The sequence below is a fragment of the Pygoscelis adeliae genome, unplaced genomic scaffold, assembly GCF_000699105.1.
Source record: "Pygoscelis adeliae isolate BGI_AS28 unplaced genomic scaffold, ASM69910v1 Scaffold520, whole genome shotgun sequence".
Taxonomy (NCBI): domain Eukaryota; kingdom Metazoa; phylum Chordata; class Aves; order Sphenisciformes; family Spheniscidae; genus Pygoscelis; species Pygoscelis adeliae.
Genome location: NW_008823971.1, coordinates 80320 through 101660, shown reverse-complemented (window position 1 = coordinate 101660; position 21341 = coordinate 80320). Strand labels below are relative to the sequence as shown.

General features: G+C 47.6%; 1 protein-coding gene across 1 annotated transcript in view; it reads right to left on the bottom strand.

Moving 5' to 3' along the window:
* The window catches only part of ZFHX3 (zinc finger homeobox 3), a 110882-nt gene that overhangs the window by 73211 nt on the left and 16330 nt on the right, over positions 1 to 21341 (bottom strand). Inside the window, exon 3 of the mRNA XM_009324700.1 lies at positions 2806 to 3037. Within this exon, the coding sequence (XP_009322975.1) occupies positions 2806 to 3037 (232 nt within the window). The remainder of the gene's footprint in view (positions 1 to 2805; positions 3038 to 21341) is intronic.

The window sequence follows — 21341 nt, the reverse complement described above, 5'->3', positions numbered from 1 at the left end:
AAGAGCGTTTCCCAGGCTGGCAGCATCGTGCTGAGAAGACCCGTCGGCAAAGCCTCACTGAGCAGCACACACTGCTCTCCTGAACGGGTGTACCAGCCAAATACACCAGAAAAGTTCAAAACCAAGAAAAAACAAACACGTCAGAAGAGTGAACTTAAGCCTAGGTATGTGCGTATTCCTGCTACACATCTGACACCCAAAACTACATAAAAATAACAACAGAGAGATAAATAATAAATAACAGCAGCATTTTATAATGCTGGAAGTTTAAATGTCACAGAAAAAAGGGAAGGATCAGCCTGTTCAAGGCAGATCTTCTTATGCGTGAAGAAATTATACTGAATAAATCAAAGCCGAGAAACAAATTATTGTTGTGCCCTGCAATAGGCTGACCTTGCCTGCCGCAAGGAACACCCCCGGGTGCCGGGCGGTGCCCTCGCCTGCCCTGACGCCCGGGAGCGGAGGCACCAGCCCGAGCATCCCCCGGCACCCACCAGGGCTGCCCGGCTCCGGCTTGCGGCATACCGACGTGCCTTCCCTTGGGATATGTCCTCAGCCCCGCCTGGAGCTTGGGGCTGTGGGGCCACCCTGTGTTATATTCCAGTTGATGTTCTGACACTGTCAGACTAAATGGGAGACAAAAGCATCCATTCTCCCCCACAGGGGTACTGCAGCTTCTCACCCAAATCTGACTCCCGTCACTGTGGGGAAACCGGACCAGCGCCTTGTGCCTGTGGCCGCCAGTGCACTGGCAAGCTGTGCCTGCTCAGTCTTGCTCAACAATGGGCTGGAAGAGTGTTTGAAATGAATTATCTCAGGTCAAAGCGACCTGCAAAACAGATCAGAGGTTCCCCCCTTAGCATTATAGAAAGTCTTATTCTTACTTGTATTTTTAATCTTTGAAATAAAATATGATAAAAAAATTCTTAGTGTCTTGTTTGCTGTCAGTTTTTGTTGAAGAACAAAAGGAAGCTTAAAGGAAATTATCTCAAGCCATTTTAAAAAGTAAAATATTTTTAAACTGAGATTTCCTTTCAGTGACTTTTCAAGCCTTTTAGGTAAAAAAAAATTAGATTTTTTTAAATGGTCAACAAATCCTTCCCCCTCTCAGCAAGTCAGCTTCTGCACTCTCAGTACCTGCAATGTCATAATCCTGGCGGACATACAGGGATAGATAAGGTTTCTAAAGTAAAAGACAAAGTAAACAAAAATTTCTAAAGTAAACAAGGATTTTCAAGATTGTTCTGTATATCACAAAAGGGCACAGATAGTTTCTTCTCTCTGTTCATTTTGCTTTTAAGAAAACTCACGAACCATACAACACTGGTCAACATATCCTTTCGAAATCTGAATGTTTTTCTACAGCAGAGCATTGCAAGAGAAGCAGAACGGCTGTAAGAGCTGCTGTCCCCTCCGGGATGGTGCGGCAACCACAGCATGCTTTCACTGTCACCGTGACCTTTGGGAAAGCATATTCCATGCCCTTGACTCCACTGGGCTGCCAAGTTCACAGATCGGTCACTTTTTTCCATGAGACTGAATTTAACTCTTAATGAAAAATCTCTCGTTTTACTTTTCAGGTGTTTTGCAAGTATTTCAGACTCTTGTTACTAACACGCATAACAGCAACGCAACCCAGGTCTTCATTCAAGAGACATTTCTAAGGCCCACATGTATTCTCCTCCAGCTGGTGCTGCTTTCCTTTCTCAACGCCTTTAAGCTAAGATCACTTTCCTTGTCTCTATGTGCATTAATTGCAGAATGACAGTTCCTCAGAGCACTTTTCTGTAAGGTTTAGCCATTTCAATACCAGTCATTGAGGAAAGTCCTGGCTGAAGCTGAGATGAGGGTTATGAAGGCTTTCGCGGGCATCCCCCCAGCTCCAGCATCTTCACATCCCTTACAGCACATGTATGAGCCGACTCGGGCAGGCTCTCCTCCTCCTCCCTCCAAAGATGGCTTAATGAGATCTCACTTTTTCCTAACATAAAAAACTTCTTAACCCTTTAAATGATTAAACAAAGTACAATTTCTCTTTTGCCCAGCCTAACTGTCCCCTTTAAGGCACATCTTCCCTTGCTAGATTCACAGCTGTAACCCCTTTCCTATTATCTGTCCTTTCTGTATGAGCAAATGCTCCATCCAAGCCCTTCACTTTATCCACCTCATCATGAGGAGACATGGAAAACAGACACACACTCGCCCCTTCTCCTGCCCACCCCTCTCAACCAGCTCCTCCTGCCGATCCAATGTGGCTGAAATACTAGAAATCAATGAACAAGCTTGGACAGGTTCGCGCTGGCGCTCAGGACATCGCTTGACACATTGCAAAATATCTACAAAAAGTATAGTACACTAGTTTGTTAAGAGTTGTCCAAATGTGACGGTATCTTTAGACGCTCACGCAATATTCCACTGTTCAAGACACTAACCGGAACAAACATACACACTTCTACATGTCGAACTTGCATTTAGTCCCACTGGAACAGAGGGGACCACTTACAAGTACAAAACGAAGCATGTGCCCAAGTATTTGGTGCTTCAGAGCCACCACCCACAAGCCCTGTGAGGCAGAGCTGGATGCTGCAGGTACAACAGAGATCTTGTCCTACCTCGGGGCAGCCGGGACTTCCGTAACTTATTACTGATAAGCGACACGCGTCATCCCCACAGCAGGGAAGAGAAACAAGAAAGTCACCGAGCTTGACACAAAACTGCACAGAGGTTCTGATGCTGCTAGTCAAATCCTGTGACGCAGAGGAGCCAAGAGCCCGACCCTGTTCATGCAAGGGAGGCAGCACTCACCAGCCTCAGCAGCTGGACACTTCCGGATGGTGAAGATCTGTCCCAGGTCTTCCTCTTCTTCAGGGAGACCTTTCTGGAGGCGCTGCAGCTTACGTAGGCTTTCACTCCGCTGGTGTTTCATGGAGCGCACGTGCTGGATAAGGTTCAGCTTGGCCTTGGTGGAGTAGTTACAGAGGACACAGTGATAATAGCAGCTTTCACCCTCAACCCCGCTCTCGTGATGCTGAAGGTGCTGTGAAGAACAAAGTAGAGAGATATGAATTTCCTGTATCATCTCCAGTCTCCCTGGGTTAGTCCACCGTAAATTGCTAAAAGCCGCCTGGGAATTAAGTAAGAAACCACATTTTGACAAAGACACAGTAAGATCAAGCCTGTTTATTCTCAAGGCACCATGCACTCTCCTGCTTAGAAGCAAGAAAAAAATACACACTGAAGCGAGCACAGAAGCAAAAATTGAGATAGGCAAGATCATCTCCTTCAGTGAAAGAAAATACCAGATCTGACATTAACAACTATTCATGACCTATGCATAGCTAATTCTTTCATATTTAAAGCTTATCCTGGGAGGGGATCCAACTTCATGCCAAACAGATAAAATAAAATTTGATAAATTCTCATTGAAAACTAGGAAGAATAAAACCAAAGCAATCCTAGAACACAATGAACCCATTAGATGGAGAGGTCCTGGAAACAGCGTATGGAAGCGGAGCACAGAGCGTGTGCAATCCTATCCATCATCCAGCGCTCTGTTCCCTGGCATCTAAGTTTTACTGCCTCGGATCTGGAAGAAAGCAGCAGCCTGGCCTAGAAGACGGCTGTAACAGCGATCCAGACTGAAAAGCCAATGGTGAGCATGCAGCAAGAGGTTAGCACTTGGAAAAAAAATCTTGTCACCCTCTGAAGCTGTGCTATCGCAGCCAATATAGCTAATTCGAGAGTATTATACCTTGATTATTTGACAAAATCTATCAATCGTCTGGCACAGAGTACATGCCACTAGGGAAACGAATAGCTATTTTATGTCATGGATCCCAAGGATGCAGCAATTAGTTCTTAAAACCAGAGAGAAGAATTTGCTGCTTACAGCTATGTCAGCTGCCACAGCAGAGCCGTTCTCTGTTCAGTTTGGGCAGCGGCAGGGCTGAGAGTTCACAGTAACCTTCCCAATTCCCACAGTAAGGGCTTATCACAGGTTGAGGAAAAACAGATACCAAAGTCAAATGACACGAAAGACTCCTCAGTGAAGGCCATTTGGTGTTTCCACCACCCACCTACATTTCAGCTAAGCAATAATCCGTGCCAGCGCCTACCATCCAACCTCAAGACCTCTTTTTGTCTTCTGGGTCATCTCATGAAACTCCTTCCTTGCCACGCACTTCACCCAAGGCACATAAGTAAGGTGATTTGGACGTGATCTCAAGGTTTGTCAATCAAAAATATTGCCTACGTGCAGCCAGGACCTTCTGGTAAAAATTCTGACGTGTATTATCTCAGTTACAGCTAAGATAAGATTAAAGACACATATTACCCAGCGCTGTGTGCTTAGCTAACACGGAAGGAGAGCCCTCTGAGTCTAGGAATGATTAAAAATAGAATAGGAGCTGATGCTGAGGCTTCTGATTGGAAGGGTGAGGGAAGAGAATAAATGTATTCTAGATCTGGCTAATTAGACTAGCCTCTTTTGGGATCACGATGTATTTAATTAAATTCACTGTAATATTTGAAGAATCCACTAGGGCACTAATCCCACTGGTGCCCTCAAAAGATTTTTTGCTGTTTTCCCTCGTAAGAACTTCTTCTTCTCATTTCTATTGTTTGCATTCATTACCCTCTTCCTGAGCCAGAAAAAGAGAAATGGCTTAAGACATAAAAAGCTAAGGTTAGCAAGCCAGTCGCAAGAGCCACGCGACCGGCTTGCATGGCCTGGCTTAACCAGCCTTGCTCTGCCCTGTTTAGATGCGACCTCTGCAATAAGATCTCCCTGCTGCCCCATCTCGCTGCAGGCTGGGGGTCTTGCGCCAGGAGATGCCCAGCAAGCCCCTTCTCCTGTCAGTCGAGAGGCGTGTCGGGGAAGCCCCTGTCCTACAAACACCGCGTTCAAGCTCAGAAAGTGCCAACGGGCTCAGTATCAGCTTCTGCGAGAAGGCAGAGGAAACCTCTAGTGAGCAATTAGAGAAAAATCTGGTCACCAGTTCAAGGAAATACTAAGGACATGGTATCTGTGGGAACCAGAGGCACAGTCTGTACTGCTCTCATTTAAAAGGGGATTTTGGGAAAACATTTGTTTTAAACAGTTCAATAAATGTGTCTTATTTTCTGCTCTTCTTTTGCTCCCACTCCATGCATGTTCAAATATCCCTTGTGCTTGGGCCAGCTTCACCTGCCTGTCGTGCTAGAGGAGTCAAGACCTGAGGGTGCCAACACCACCAAGTCCACCCCGGACACAGCGCGACATCGCATGCCTACCTCTGATTCACATCAGTCTTCCAACGGAGGAAAGGAGCAGGCCAGAATAAGACAACATGACGGACGAGCAAGTAACTAGCTGTAAGTTGCTGGAAGTGATGAAATGCCGGACAAGTGTAGTTATTGTCCATCATACTGTTAAGTTTTCCCCTTGTGAAAATTTATCCGTATCACAGAAAACAAATTCACGATATTAAAGCAGAACCTTGTTTGAAGACAAATCAACTTGAAAATCAAAGGAATATATTGTTCCCAGGAAAACCCACCGACTTCTGTCAGAGAACATTGATTTCTGCTAGTCTGGGGGGGGGTGTTTGCTCCCTCCCTCTCAACAATAGGAAACTTCCAACATCTGGTTCTTCACGCATGGCATGCAAAGTATTGATCAGGTTTAGTCAAAGCTCCACTTTAAATCAGAAACAGACAGAGGAACACTCTGATGGAAACCATACGGCTCACGAGTACAGCTTCCCAGGGGGACGCAGGCTGTTCCTGTACATACACTAACCGCAGCACAACACTGCGCTGCTCACAACACCTATTCCTACACACAAATCAAACCAAATCCAGCCCATCTTTCATTCAGGAAGTGCTCGGGTCTCTGGACAAAGCTGTGCTCTTGCTCCGTGGCGCAGTGATTAGCGCAGGAAGATCCTGCTCAGAGACCTCATCTCCATTTGCCATAACACCTGCACAGCCTGCGCCTGACCTTCACCACAGACCTTCCCTGTGGAACATCAGTCCCTCACCGGCTACAAACACTCCAGGTTTGGTAATTTTGTCTCAACATCAAGAGCTATCCACTGCAGCTCTGCCCTCCAAGCCCCAGGCACAGCCACACCGGAGTGGGACGGTGAACAAACCTCCTGGGCGGGGGAACAACCATCGGGGAGAGCTGCTGCCACGCAGACAGCCCAGCCCCATGGAGGATGCACCACCAGCCACCACCCCACCAGCTGCCGGCAGCAGCCAGAGACTCTCCTTTAGCTTCTGAATAAGGAAAACGTTATTTTGGGGTGACTCCGTACCAAACCGCACTCGCCAGGCAGCCATGCTCACGCCAGCAGTCAGGATGGATTCAGCCCTGCCCCACAGGTCTGCCCAATGAGCGTTTTGCGTTGGTTTAGGGAGTATTGCGTATTGACCTCCCCCTTCCTCTGGGTTTGGCTAGAAGAAGTTGGCACTTTGGGAGGGTCTGAACACAAAGACAGTTTAAATAAGCAAGAGAAAAACTGTAACTTGTGCTTACACACACCGCAGAGCGCTGGGGGCCAGCAGACAGCAATCAATTCCTTTGGGGCGCACACTGCGCACAGCCCCTGGCCCCCCAAACAGGAGAGGAGGGAGAGGGAGGTGACTGCACACAGGCAGCGTTGACGCCAGAACTGCCCACAGCCCGTCAGCGCAGCCATTAGCAAGCGCAGGAGAAAGGCAGGAGTAGGGGGTACAGAGGGTGCGGGCGCAGACCGGCAAGGGCTGGAGAGGTGCCTGTGCGAGCACAAGCGAGCATGCGTGCGCTGGGATGAGCTGACCCATGCTGGACTGACTTTCCAGCCCTCGCTCTCTTAACATCTGGCTTAGAATTGTTTTTGTCTAATAAATAATAGCATAATAAATGTTCACAGTGTATGACTATGGAAATCTAATTTTTAAACAAAGGAATGACAGTTTCTCTTCAGTTTTTCTTTCCACCTCCATCCTTCACATTCCCTGAACTTTGTTTATTTTACCATCTATCTTTTCCCCATCTAACACTGCCTCACCCACAGTATTTTTCAATAATCATGGAATTTAGACAGTTTCTCGTATTAATCTGTCTGACTGCAGGCAGTCCTCCTCACCCCCCCATGCCATGTACTCAGACTACGTTCTTCGGAGATGAGACTGTTGTAATCAGGACTGAGGATCCATGTTGCTACTATTACACAAGTAATGAATACCTGCTGAATACCTTTGCAGGTGTATAACTAACATTACTGTAGTTAATGTTCACCATTTAATCTGATTTCTAAAAACTTCTGTATGTCTTTTAAATTTTAAAAGATGTTAAATCTGTACCTGCTGAAAACCTCTTCTGTATTAAGTTTATTACAGCCACCATGTAAAAAGCCCAATTCCTACTGTAACATGAACAGATAATCCTCCCTATAGCGCTCTGTTGCCAGAAGGCACAATGTTATTTTCCAAACCCTATTTGCTATGTTTAGTGGGTCAGACACTGTTCTGGGGGACATCTGAACTGTAACCCTAGCTCACTAGGGAGACACAATAACCACTTTGAACTATCTCGTGCTTTTGACGTTTATTGTTCATCAGAAAAAAGGCCCAACTTCTATGCAATCTTAACTTCATCTTGTACAAAGCTTCCCCTTTGGAAGGCCCTAAAAGCTGCTCAGGATGAACCCACACTGACGCCAGTGGGAGTCTCGCACGCCTTTGGTCTGCAAGCCGTAAGACCAACCATCTCTGCAAGTGGTGAGATCCCATCTCCATCCTCAGGAAGTCTCGATGGTACAAAAAGCAGTAGAACATTTGAGAAAACTCTACAGGCTCGAGGATGGCCCCCCGTTCTTCAGACCTCAAAATGACAAGAAGCAGTAGAAAGAAACTCCATAACTGCCCCCAACGACAAACAGCCTGTGCTCTCCTGCTCCCCTCTCTGCTGTGCAAGGATTTCCTCCACATATCAAGGTGTCTGTAGGTAGGAAAAGCAGGTGGAGTAACAGGCCTGGGGGCCAAAACCCAAAGTAGGAAAATAATCTCATGAACTCTACGCAACAAGCAGAGAACCAACACTAACAAAAAGAAAACCCTGCTTCACCACCAGCCGGCTAACAGGATCACCGGCCGCAGCAGTGACCTGGACCCTAAAACAACTGATCTGAGATCTGTGCAAGAGTGCTAGTGGGGACAGTCAAAGTGAGTCCACCACCCCCTTGTTTACACAAACATCCTTTCTGCTTATATGGATAATTGATCAATAGTCTGGAGAAATCTTTTCCAAATCACTTTTGATCACACTCTCCAGCTGGCTCTCACATTACAGGACAATCCTGCCACAAAATCAGAGGCCACTCAACTACTGAGAGCTTCTTTAAGAAAAAGTTTTCAGTCTTGAACATCTTTGGAGGAAGTTTTTTTTCCACACGTAACACTCTTCTTACCACTGAACTCAGCACAATGTCTGCTCTGTTAGAACGGGTAAAAGTAGTAGTGATTTAAAAGAATTGACAGATGCAGCTGAGGAAGAGGGAGCCAAAAAACTGCTAGAGGGTTACAAAAGCCATGGAAGGGAGCACCACTGCAGATTTGCACCGCTCTTACTTCTTCTTGCGAGCACCTATTGCTGACCAGCATCTGCGACGAGACCCAGAGCCAGCAGGACCCCTGTTAAGCCCACGGTGGCACACAGAACCAGGGGAGCTCTGCAGAGGTTACATGAGATTTTGAACCATACAAGGTTACTGTGAAAGCCAACACCAGCACACACTTCCGTGCTCAGGAGGAGGTGCTGGAGGCACACCAGCCCTATGAGCACATACTCAGCACAGAAGGATGCCCAGGGATTGACTCTTCCTCAGGGTGAAGTCAGACACGGGTAATTAGTAACAGGCTTGGTAGGAAACACTTCACATGCCAGCAAGAACCATGCCTGTGACAATGCACTCCTGGGGAGCTAGACGAGACGCGACCCTTACACCAGAGCTGGAGGGGAGGCTACAGGTCGCCATGGAAAGGGACCAGACCCTGCAGCAGACCTCAGAAGCCTCGTAAGCATCTCTTGGCCCCCATGTGCCTCTGATCTGCTGCACAAGATAAATCACACAATCCTGGAAGAGAAGAATCTGAATTTTTAATGAAAGTCATGTGGATGCAGCTGTCTGATCCCGGTCTGTTCCAAGTACTCCATAAAAGTCAGAGCTGGCCCATCCGTCTTGCTCTCCTTTCACACCTGCAGCCCCGGCTGGAATTTCCTGGAGCTGACGGAGACGCGGGGCAGACGCGGCACGCAGCAAGAACACATGCTGGCTACGTGCTGGAAAGGGCTGGTGCGCTTGCAGCCACCCCCCAGCCCACATGTTTTGAAAGGAGGAAAAAACTGATTCTCCATACAGCAGGTTCAAAAGATGAACTTACGCTCTTTTGTATTCCACCAACATCCTGCAATTGTTTACTGCTTCTGAAGAAGTAGCGTTACAAAACCCTTCCCTCCTTCCAGCCTCTCCGGCTCCTTGCGTAACAGCTCCTTCGCGCAGCTTGCAGACTGTGGAGTTCAGACTCACATGCCCACAAGGTTTTACAGTTTAGCTTGTGGTAACTCGAACGGCCTAATGGTGAGCATCACTCCCCCACCTCCAGCTAAAGCTTCCTCAGTATCGCCCAAGCCCTTAAAAACACCACTACAAGATGAGGACAAGGAGACTTTGCACAGCAAATCTAGATTTTGATTTACTTTTTAGTTTCTGATCTTTATTTTTCTTCCCAAAAGGCTGGAAATGTAGCACTCCCTCCTGCCAAAGAGGCTGAGATACTTGATGCCAAGTCCCCGAATCACAGAAAGGCTTGAAGAACAGCACCAACCGCCCCAATTAACAGCCAGTCCCTACACCCCCCCTTCTGAATCTGTATTTTCCGTGCCCTCCAACCCTGCCTGGCATTAAGTGAACACCCCTGGTATCGTGACAGGGCCAACGCAGACACTGCGAGCCCCATGCAGGCGTGGAGTCGCCGAGCAGAACTGAGTGTGGCCGTGCAGAGCCCCCGACCATCACACCACGAGCCCCCAGCCGCAATGCTGTAAAGCAGGAAGGAAGCAAGACCAAGGACTTTCCTCAAAAAAGAGCCCAGCAGCAACACACAGGGCAGCTGCGCAGAGACCTGCCGTACCTGGGGAAAGGTAAATAATAATAATGCACGAGGCACAAAAATTCTCGGCAGCTCCAAGTAACAGCTGATCACCCTCGCAGCAGGGGAAAGGAGCTGTCCCCACGGGGTCCCACCCATGCAGAGGCTATGGACCACAGATACTCTCCCCGCTGGCCACGAGGCTGGTGCTTGCCATGCTGAAACGCTTTTGGGTTCCCCCATAAATGACCCCAAAAGCCACCCAACAAACCGGGTTTGCTCCACCAGCCCTTGAAGTCTCATTAAAAGCCAAATATTGCTCAGCCTAAAGATGGAGAGCTCAGCATGGATTTTACTGAACGTTAAATCAACCAGCAAGCGTAGCCAGCAAACTCTGTGGCACTTTAACTTTAAATAATGCAATAATTATTGAATTTCCTTTTTATAACCGAAGTGCTGGAATGTAAACAATGGGGCTGTAATTGCAGGAAGGGGGGATCAATAGAGGCAATCGTTTTCAGCCATGTTAATTGTAAATACAATTGCTCCAAGATGTCAGCCTCGTTCTTCTCGCTCCCAGAATCATCCTAACGGATGACAGAGTCCAACTTTCCCATTACAGCTGTTCGTTCCTTTAAGAGGTTCTCAATCAGGTCTGATCAATCTGTCAAGATAATGCATGGAGTAAGTAAGACTCTTCCAAACACAAGCTCCCAATCAATAGCCCGGACCTGCTTAATGAGGAGGGGCTAAAGCCCAGAGGGAGGCAACAGTCCCAGCTTCTGCTCGGCTCTGGCAGCTAACTTCTTCATGGGGCCTTGCTAAGCCAATCAGCTCTTAACGAGGACATTGTTTATGCAGGCTGTGATGAGCAGCATCCCCACATATTCACAGTCCCCCAGGGACAGTGGGCAAAAAACGACAGAGATTAATAGAAAACAAGAGCCAAGAAAGGTTGAACTTGTATTCACACCCTCCCCTTTTTAATTGTGCAACAGACCTCAAAGTACTAATTAATCATTCATTAGAAAAGATCCCTAAAGATGAAAATCCGTGTGGGACCACTGAAAGTATAAGAGCATCACTAAGATTCCTCCCATACACTGAAGGAAGAACAAAGTCCATGGTAAAGCCCGTGCTTGCCCAGCTGTGCCAGCCATCCCCTTCCAACCCAGGAGAGGCACTGACAGCCAGAGGAAGCACGATGGCATGCCAACTGGAAACCTCCCAGAGGGAGGGAGGAGATGTGAAGGGAGTTACGGTAGCAGTTGGAGATGCCATTCTCCATCTGTATTATTTAATTCTAGTAGCACACGGGTATCCCTTTGTACAGCTGGACACTGTGCTATATGCTTGCTGAGCAGAGATGGCTGAGCAGCCAAGAAGGAGAGAAAAGAGAAAGGTCTCACTGCACCTGGGCTCCTCCCTACAGCTGCCAAACTTTCTTTTCTCCCACCGCTGCATTACAGGAGCTGCAGTCACAACAGATCTACGCTTGGGCAACTGCGACTTTCGAGAATTTTCCAGATCCCTGAAATCTTCACAGCTCTCTCCAGGGAGGCACAGGCGTAAGCACTGCTATATGTGGAGATGAATACAGGAGTGTGTGTATTGATCTTGCTAATTATAGTGATAAAAACAAAGCACAATTGAGAGTACATTTCCTATCAGCTGTTCTGAAAAGTGCTGCCCTCAACCTTGCGTGCTCGTGCTCCGGCCGTGGCTCCCACTGCAGAACCCACAACAGCCCTGCGACTCTGCATGGACATCTCCTGCTACTCACTTGTGCACCTCTGACAAACATGAACCCAATAAACTTCACATGAAGCGTACTCTCCTGTTACAAATGAGGGTCATGAGGGATGTTAACCGTGAGCTGAGCTTCACACAGCAGTTTCTGCAGAGCAGCCCAGTGGTTTGGTGACGGTGAGGTTCCTCTGGAGCCTTGCAAGTTAACCAAAACCTGAACTGCTCCTCATTTTGCTCCTCAGAAAAATGTACAGTTTTGTCACTTCATATTTTCCATGGATGTTGTCATCCCCGGAGAAATACGACAGAAAAGCTGTACTTTATTTTTAAAAGCAGTGCATGCGAAGTACTGTACGGACAGCGACAGGATGAAGTTGTAAGAACAGCAAGAAAATTTTTGCCACAACTCAGCAACGTCACCGAGGAGGAGGTCAGGTCTTGCAGTTCACTCCTTTCTCAGTGCTGGGGACAGCCAAGAGCCAAGGAATTCAGGGAGCCTTATCTTTCCCAGGGTTAGGAAAAGAAATGGGAAAAGAACAGCTGAACATGAAGACAAGACAGTAACCAAAAGCAGGCTCAATGATCCCACTACCCAGTCATTTTTCTTTTTCAACATATTTTGTACATATACTTGAAAATAATAAGTTCAGTGTGAGTTGTTAAGCTGTGAACACTCAGGTGAACTAGAGCAGCCTGTGAATATAGAAAAGCACCGGATAAAAGGCAAATTATATAATAAAAAGGGCTGGGGGGGAACCTGGAAAGACTGCAGGATAAAAATCTGTTGCCCATATTGTAATTATATGGCTGTTGAGTGATTGAAAAAGGCTTTCCGTAACACAGAACAAGACTAGGACTATCCGTACAGGTGATGTATTATTTCCTCCAGCAGCGATAGCAATGATCCATATGTTACGCTGCGAGGGATCTCGGAGGAGGCTCTGCTTGTTTGAAGGCACAGCACGTAACAAACACTTGGTCTTGTGTTGTTTTAAGTCTGAGCCGGCATTAACAACTAGTCAAAACCCTCTCTGTATGTGTGGAGCCTGCTATAAGAATTTAAATTAAAATGGTATTTTTTTGCCCATATCAAGTCTTTTGGAAAAGAAACCACCACTCTCTGAAGGAAAAGGTTGAGGACTGTTTTGCACCCGCTGTGTTCCTCACCATGGCCCAAAGCTGAGAGGCATCTGTGTCTGCTGGGGAGCGGCACAAGGAAACGCCTGCAAAGAGGGAAGCGGCTCTGATGAGAAGTGGCTCCATTTACGTTGAGTGCAGCCGGCTCTCGGCACACAGAAGGACGGACGAGAGGCTGGACGCCCCTCCAGCGAGCCCTCACCAGTCTTTTCACATTCTGGCTTGGCTCCAGGTACTCCAGCGACTGCAGCTAGAACCTGTGCAGCAAGTTAGAGGAACGCCATGGAAGTGAGGTCCTTTCAGAGGTGCTGGGGGAGGAGGGGGCGCCCCCCGCCGCTAGCCCACCGGCAGCGCTCCTGCAGACACGTGCGCAGCAAGGGACCATTGTAATAATGCTCCATAAAACCATGTGGGAAATTGAACCAGCCACAGAAAACCACACTGAGTTCACGTTATTTAATAAAATACTACAGACACAGATTAACTTCCCTTGCCCAGTATTTATTGTTTCATCTATCTCTAGAGAAGTTACAAGTGCTATGATAGACTGAAGATTTCCTTGTTTTCATATAGCTTCTTTATAACTTCCTACAGCAATGTACCACATTGAATCCCAACAGATAACCATACAATAACAACAATACACAAGACAATTTTTTAATCCTCTCCATAAATCGAAGAATATAAATATCGAAGAGATGGATGACACAACCTCCCCTCACAGAAGCCAACAAGGATGCATTTAGGAACAACAGACCAAGCTCATTCTCCGTCCACAGTCCTCACAGAGAAACATTTGTGAAAAATGATTTCTTTTTCCAACCAGCTAGAGGACTCTGTGCAACCTTGGCCAATGGAGGCCCGAACTCTGTCCTCCTGCCTCGCCACAACATCCCTGCAACACAGAAACGCATACCCCTAGACATGAAGCCATCAGCCCTTCCAAAACTCCACCTGCTGTGGCGTACGGTGGTACCTCCTCAGCAGGATCAACATCAGCCTCTGCTCTGCTCCCTTCTCTGGCATGCCACACAGTATCAGCCTTCTCTTCATCCAATGCCCCTGACAGAGCTGGGCTTACAGGGTCAGCCCAGGACACAGACGAGTCCTGGACAAAAACAAGGCACACTCTGCACTCTGGGGCACGTTAAGAGCTGCTACAACAAAAGGAAAGCTAGACAGCGGCAGCAGTGGCGGTGTAGCTGTGACAGTCAGAAGATGTGGGTGATGCAAGGATTTTCAAGAGCAGGTCATACGGGAGGAGGGAGAACCAAAGGAAGGCGCAGTGAATTAGCATGACAGAGAACGGAAGCGGAAAGAGGAAATATATAATATTCCAAGAGACCCGAGTCTTGAAGGTGAAATGAAAACCGGTAGACCGAGACTAAGCCAGTGAAGCCTTCCCAGTAGAACAGCCCTTCTCCAGAGGTGTAGACTGCAGGGCTGGGCACCAAGCTGGGCAGCCAAGATTACAACCTTTGGTGCAGTTGTTGTGCTGCAGTATACCCAAAACACAAGGACAGGAGCTCCATCTGATTTCAGACAAGCGTGGTGAAGGTAAGTTCATTAAGTGTCTGTGAAACACACAAACAGAACACAGAGCACCACAGAAATGCCCATGAGAAAATAAATAATTCTTCATTCAGTGAAAGCTTTGGATTGTATTAGACAAAGCCTGAGGCAATATAATGAAAGAGGAAGATAAAAAGAAACGGAATAATTACTCATTCACAGAATGAGGCAAGAATCCTACTGGAAAAATATGTATGGAAATATTTATAATTAAAAACTATAATAATGCCTGCACACAAAGGGCTGAATTAAGGCAACCTGAAGTCTGATATTTTCCATGTTTAAGACGGTTGTGAGGGCTTCCATGAACTGAATGGACACTAATGTGTCTTAAGAACTGTGTCTATAAATTCAGGCAATTGCTCCATGCCCCACACCACAGAGCAACTACTCTGTGAGGAAAGCCGCCAAGTTCTTGGTGAGGAGAAGCCTTCCAACTACAGACTCTTCCAAATTGGAGAGGAAGACCTCCTCAGTCCTTGAACAGGCAACGATTCCTGGCACACGTTCTCAGGCCTGGTTTCCACCAGAAAGGACATGTCAATGACCCATAACAATTTACAGCAGCAGAACTGCTTGGCTCGTGTATTACATACACATCCTCCAAGCAGTTTGCACTCTGTGAATGGATTGGGTTTGCTGCTCTAACTTCATCTGCAACAGGCTCTTAGCCTGAAAGACTGCCGGGAGTAGGGGCAATGTTTCTCCATAATCCCAACAGACACTGGTATAGTAAGTGCAAACCTGCACAAAGACACCCTGAGAGGCTGGGGCTGCCACAGCCTCCCATCCTTGTTGCAGACTTTTCCAAGCCTCTCAGTGGAAAAGGTCAGTATTTTGCACTAGCAGTAGATCTTCTGCTTTTTATTCCATCATCATGTGCTGACACCCACACAAGACATTGTCCTTATCAGAAGGGCAGAAACTAAACCACCTGCATTTCACTGCCACAAAAATAAGAGCGGGCACGGCTGTCCAGAGCTGGGGAGCAGCCAGGGGATGTTGACAGATCTGGCAGCACTGTTGGTACAACCGACTTAGCACCATGCAAACAGAAAAATTAACCTGAAACAAAAGGAACAGCCCGAGATACCTGCTGCCCCTTCCCTAGCTGTCAGTCTTCATTCCTAAGCAATTTAAGCCCAAGGAAAGACATCAAGGCATGCAAGGAGAGCAGGAACTGGGGACGGGGGCTCAGGGTCAGAGCATCCTACTTGCTCTTCCGTGCTTGTCCTTGCACCCACACTGGCTGCAGACTCTGCACACAGGCTGGGGCTTTGTCCGAAGGACAAAACGGCTTTGTGCAGCTCTGAAAATAAACTGAATTTGCAGCTAAAAACCTTTAACTAGCCAATATGCTCCAGTCTTGATGATGAATATAAAACAACCCAAAGTTTCCTTCAAATCAATTAGAAATCCCCCATGTGACAGTCTTTTCCTTCCCCCATTCTTTTTCCTTATCAGTTTCATGGTAACATGAAAAGACACCAAGGAAACTCCCAGCAAAAGCTTTGCCAGTGTAAAGATAAGCTGTAAGGGCTTATTTGACATTAACACGTTATGGGGATATGTTGTGTTTAACCCTGAGATGTGCATCCCGAATTAAAGAATTGCTGAGACAACTGGGAAACACACGGGCAAGGCTTCAAGACTACTGCAGCCCAGGGGTGCAGTGGACCCTAACATGCTGAAAACTTGGGTCTCCAGTTAAATGAACAACACACTTTTATGTGTCATCCCTAGTTTTATGGCCTCAGTATAGGGTAGAGTTAAGTAAGCCTTACAGTGAGATTTCAGTTCAATCTTTTTACCTCATCCATGAGAAATTAAACAACTAATCTGATGATGGTTGGCTAGCACCTGCACACGAAACTTCCCAGAGTAAAGGTTTCTTTTATCTTTAGGAAAAGCCAAAGCAAAATCCAGTGCTCACAACCTGAACCTAAATAAATGCAGACATGAAATGGTGCATGTATTTTGAACAAGGTCAGTAGTTAACTCTTCAAACAAAAGGATACAGCAAGTTATCCCTTACCTAGGACTTTCTAATGAGATTTTTATAACTGAAAGCAGAAGTTTGAGACATAATTCAAAGTACAAGGTAAGATACCATAGCTTCTCTTAAGGTCAGACTGTAATGGTCCCTCCTGTTTTTTTTTAAAAAACAAGAACACCCCCCCCAATCGTTTTGCTATCCAGCTCACGGCTCACACAGCACTGAGCACGACACAAACAGTGAAGAGGGGTTTCAGTGCCTGGACCTGTTTAGATTCCTACTGAACATGAAGCTCTAGCTTCCCAAGTTCATGTGGTGCTTTCTTTCGGTGCAACTGTAACACTGATGACAATGTGTGTGTAAAATTTCCTATGTGTATCTTAAACCTAATTCAATTGTAGTATACTTCTGTAGAGGGATCTACAAGAGACCAGAATTGCCCTGAATATTAATTGCAGCTATTCCCTCCAAGATAGACTACAAAAATGGAAAATACGAAGCTTGTAGAAGTATACTGAAGCAAAGAGAATAAAACCTGAAATGATAAATGCCTCTGCTCTTTCATGCTCCCTTTGTTCAAGTGTATCTGCATCCACTTGTACTTGCTATATACAGCTACGGAAACTTCTAGGAAAAGCCAGGGACAGTATTTACTGGTTTTAGCAATTCTGGATCTGCAATCCACAACGTAAAGTCTGTAGAGACATACACAGGGTAAGTGATAAATACTATGAAGGTAGCACTAATCAGCATTAAGAGTACTTACTGACTACTGCAATTCAGAAATAAAATGGAAGCAGCAAAATCTTTTTTGGGAGCAGTGTCCACTCACGGCAGAGAAGTGTGAAGAGATGACAGATTTCTAAATCCTATTTATCAAATTGCATGTGTAACTCCATTTACTCCAGTAGCCCTAAGATTCTCATTTCTGTGACCGTGTGGGATTAACTTCTTTGCAAGGATACTTGCTCGGGGTTAGTGTATGCTATCAAGAGGCCAGTACGCAGGTTTCATGTCTTGCTAATCCACTTGTCCAGCCCAGAGTTAGACATTTTAATAGGTCTATCTGGGCAATGCAGTGCATAGACCCAAAAACCCAGGTAAGTCAAAAACAAAGAGGTGTGAAAACAATAGAAGCAAGGTTCCTACTTTGTGGGACTAGCAGGAAACACACACAGGTGGACAGAAACTGCCTGTAGCACAGAGCCCATGACATGAAAACACCATCTACAGAATGACTCCAAAGTCTTTAACTCTCTCCCACCTATGGTCGAAGTATGCTCAATAACCAGCTCTGGGACAGCGGTCTTCTCCAAGGGACTTCTAGCAGACCACATGCATCAGCCTCTGCTCCATTTCTAGCAATGCAGCTGGTGGTCGAGAGCCAAAACTATACAACAGTACTGTCCTTCATGCCTCCTCCTGTGGGCATCAATCCTGGGTTCATCAGCGTTTACCACAAGCAGGTGCACTCTGCAACCACCCACAGAAGTACAAACACGGTCCTAACGTGACATACCTATATGCAACACCCGCAGAGTTATGAAACAGTCCCACGAACGCTGTGGGCGTTACAATTTAAATCTGCAGTTCTCAAACTGGGACACCCTCAGGCTTTTTGCTGGAGAGGATGCAAGTCATACTTGAAGGCAGGAAGGCATTAGTCATCCCAGGAGAACTACCAGCTATTCTTCACTCCTTTGCTTACCCTGCCTAAGGATCCTCCTTCCTCTGGCACATACATGAAGACTACAACAACTCTTTGAGCCAGTTTCAAAAAAAGAAAGGATGGCTGATCCAAAAAGTTGGGACCTGCTGAATTAGGGGTTTCTCTGCAGCACAGGCTGAGGGATGGGAGGACAGCCAGACGGGGACAGGGCTGCAAGGAGACCCAGCAGGAACCCAGACAAGGGGACAGGACCTGCCTGCCTGGAGCATGACCCCAGGTGGCACCCAGAGGCTTTGCCACAGTGCGAACCATCATCCACAGCCCCATGCCGTTCGGGTATTTGACATGATCCTGTCTTAGCCTCCTCACCCACACAAGCCCTTCCTACTTCTTCCTTCACTGTTCTGCTACTTTTAGCTAAATCCACCTCCCAAAAAGTTTTTGGCATGACTGTGCAGCTCCTCCCCTACCGGCTCTCTCTTTTTCGCTCCTGACCAAGGAGCCGATCTGCACCCTGACAGCAATTGCTGGCACGAGCTCAGGCTAGTGCCGAGTCTTTGCACGGCACCAGCACCTGCTTCTGCAGCTGGCCCGGAGACACCAACAGTGGGGAGTGGAGAAGCCCCTCACCCCTTGCAGACGCAGACAGCTCTCACCCCATTGAGGGACAGGGAAGCAGCGCCATGCAGAGGGTCCCCAGACTGAGGGAGGCTGGAGGATGCACCGGGACCCCACACGCTGCCAGCGAGCGCCCCGCCAGGGGGTCTCCAGGCTGCCCAAACCTGCAGTGCATGGGGAGCCCCGCCAGACACAAGTGCTCCAAGGCAGCCATCACTGCATGTGCCTTGAACTCCAGCGGCAGAGCTGTGAGACGCCGTGCCAGGCACGCTTGCTGCCGAGAGAGACGAGCGCTGTGCTCCTTCCCCACCAAAAACCCCGAGGCCTCCTGCGTGTATGCTAACCACAACCCTTTGAGAGGCTCGTGTATTTACAAACTGAGGCATGTTGAAATCAAAGGGGATACCATATGACATAATTCACATTAAAATGTCAACAGGCTGACAATTTATAGAGTCAATTCACCGAAGGTGGGGAGAACTAAGACACGGTAATTGTTTAATTCCCGCTTAAACCAACAGCAGCTTTACCTTCAAATGCGGTACAATGTGCAGGGCCTTTCAGGCGTGCTGTCAGCCAAGTGATGCCAGCGGCTGGCACTCGGCCAGGAATTAGATAACAGCGTTAACTATTTATAAGCACTTCTCACCAGCAGCGAGCGGGGCGTGGGGCTGGGGAAGGCGGGATGCTGCTGGGAGTTAATTCCCGCTTAAACCAACAGCAGCTTTACCTTCAAATGCGGTACAATGTGCAGGGCCTTTCAGGCGTGCTGTCAGCCAAGTGATGCCAGCGGCTGGCACTCGGCCAGGAATTAGATAACAGCGTTAACTATTTATAAGCACTTCTCACCAGCAGCGAGCGGGGCGTGGGGCTGGGGAAGGCGGGATGCTGCTGGGATAAATGCAGCTCCAGCCCACCCCACAGCAAATATTTGCTGTCAGCACAAGGACAACCTGTTTTTCAGGAAGGCAGAGTCCCTCTCGTCAGGGCACTCCAGGCGCAGCCCCGAGCCTCTGCAGCCCTGGGTCCCATTGCCGCACCTCACTGAAGCATAGCACACCTTCTCCTTGGGAGGAGACAACACCGGGCTGAGCGCTCTGTGGGCACCGGCTAACGAACCTGCTTGCACAGCACCTGGCACCGAGCGGCCCTGACCCCGGCTGGGACCTGCAAACACCACGGCAGCGAAACAAGGGAGCTATGAAGTGCTCCAGCCATAAATTACTTAAGGGCACACATGAACTTTTTACCCCAGGTAGATCGCAGCAGCTTTGCCCATATCAAATATATTGCGTAGTTTTGTGAGACACGACATCAGGGCCACCTCAGCTCGCTGACATCCCTTGCCCACAGACAGACTGCTAGTGACATGTCTTGTAACCTGCAACAATGCATAAGGAAGGCATGAGAGAGAAATGTGCACCACTGGGAAAAATTTTACCTGGATAAACCACAGCCAATAAATTTTCCATAAATGCCAGCTAATGCTGTCCCTTTGAGAGCAATGGGAAGGGACTGTGTGGACTCGAGAGTCCTCTGCACAGACTTGCTGTCTGTACATAAACAGTAACACCTCATTCTCTCTTCTACCTCATTAACTGAAACGCATTAAAACAAGTGTGCATTGGGAGCAGAAAATGAGACTGTTAAACCAAGCTGATATAATCCTCATCAGCTGTGGGAAATGAGAACACATCCATTACGCTGAATCAAGTGCGCCAACTGTGATTTACCGATAATGTTAAGACCCCAAGAAAGCTGCTCTTCCCCCCTTGACTGTATCTCTCCTCCTTCTGTCACACTAGGCAGTTCAATCCACCGTCTTCAAGACTGTCTTCTGTGTTATATCCAGAGCTCTGGGGTTGCTTTCCCCATTCCAGCAGCCACCCTTCAGGCACAGTGCTGTGGGCCTTGGTCCAGCACTGCAGACAGCGTTGTACAAGTCTCCTGTCCCCAAAAGGTATCTGCTCAGTAAGAAGTCCTCTGACTCCACTAGTATGGAAGTGGAACAAAAGCCCAAGCCAGCAGAGCACACACCCAGAAGACGGGACATTTCAGAATCACAATCTCAAACTGGGACATTTGCACGCAGAGTGACAGTGTTTGACAACGGCAGGGTTTACCTCGAGTGACGGACACGCTGCTGAGGTGTTCGCACCTTGCCTTGATGTTACCAGCCTGAAGAACAGCACTAAGGGGAGAAAATACCGCAGCGTCTACGTATAAAACCACCAGCACTAACAACATTGCATCATTACATGTGTCCCCTACCCCCCCAGGTTGGTGATCAAATGCAGCAGGAGACCAAATCGGGGGAGTCTCAGCGGAGGTGACAAGAGCTGTCACGCAGTGACCACTGACCTTCAGTAGCAAGGGACCAGCTCCACACAAGGGTAAGGAACTGCCCCCTTCTCCTGGGGGGCAATGAGGACACGTCCCCGCCCTTACGAGCAAAGACTTGCTTGAGATGTTGGAGAAACGCTC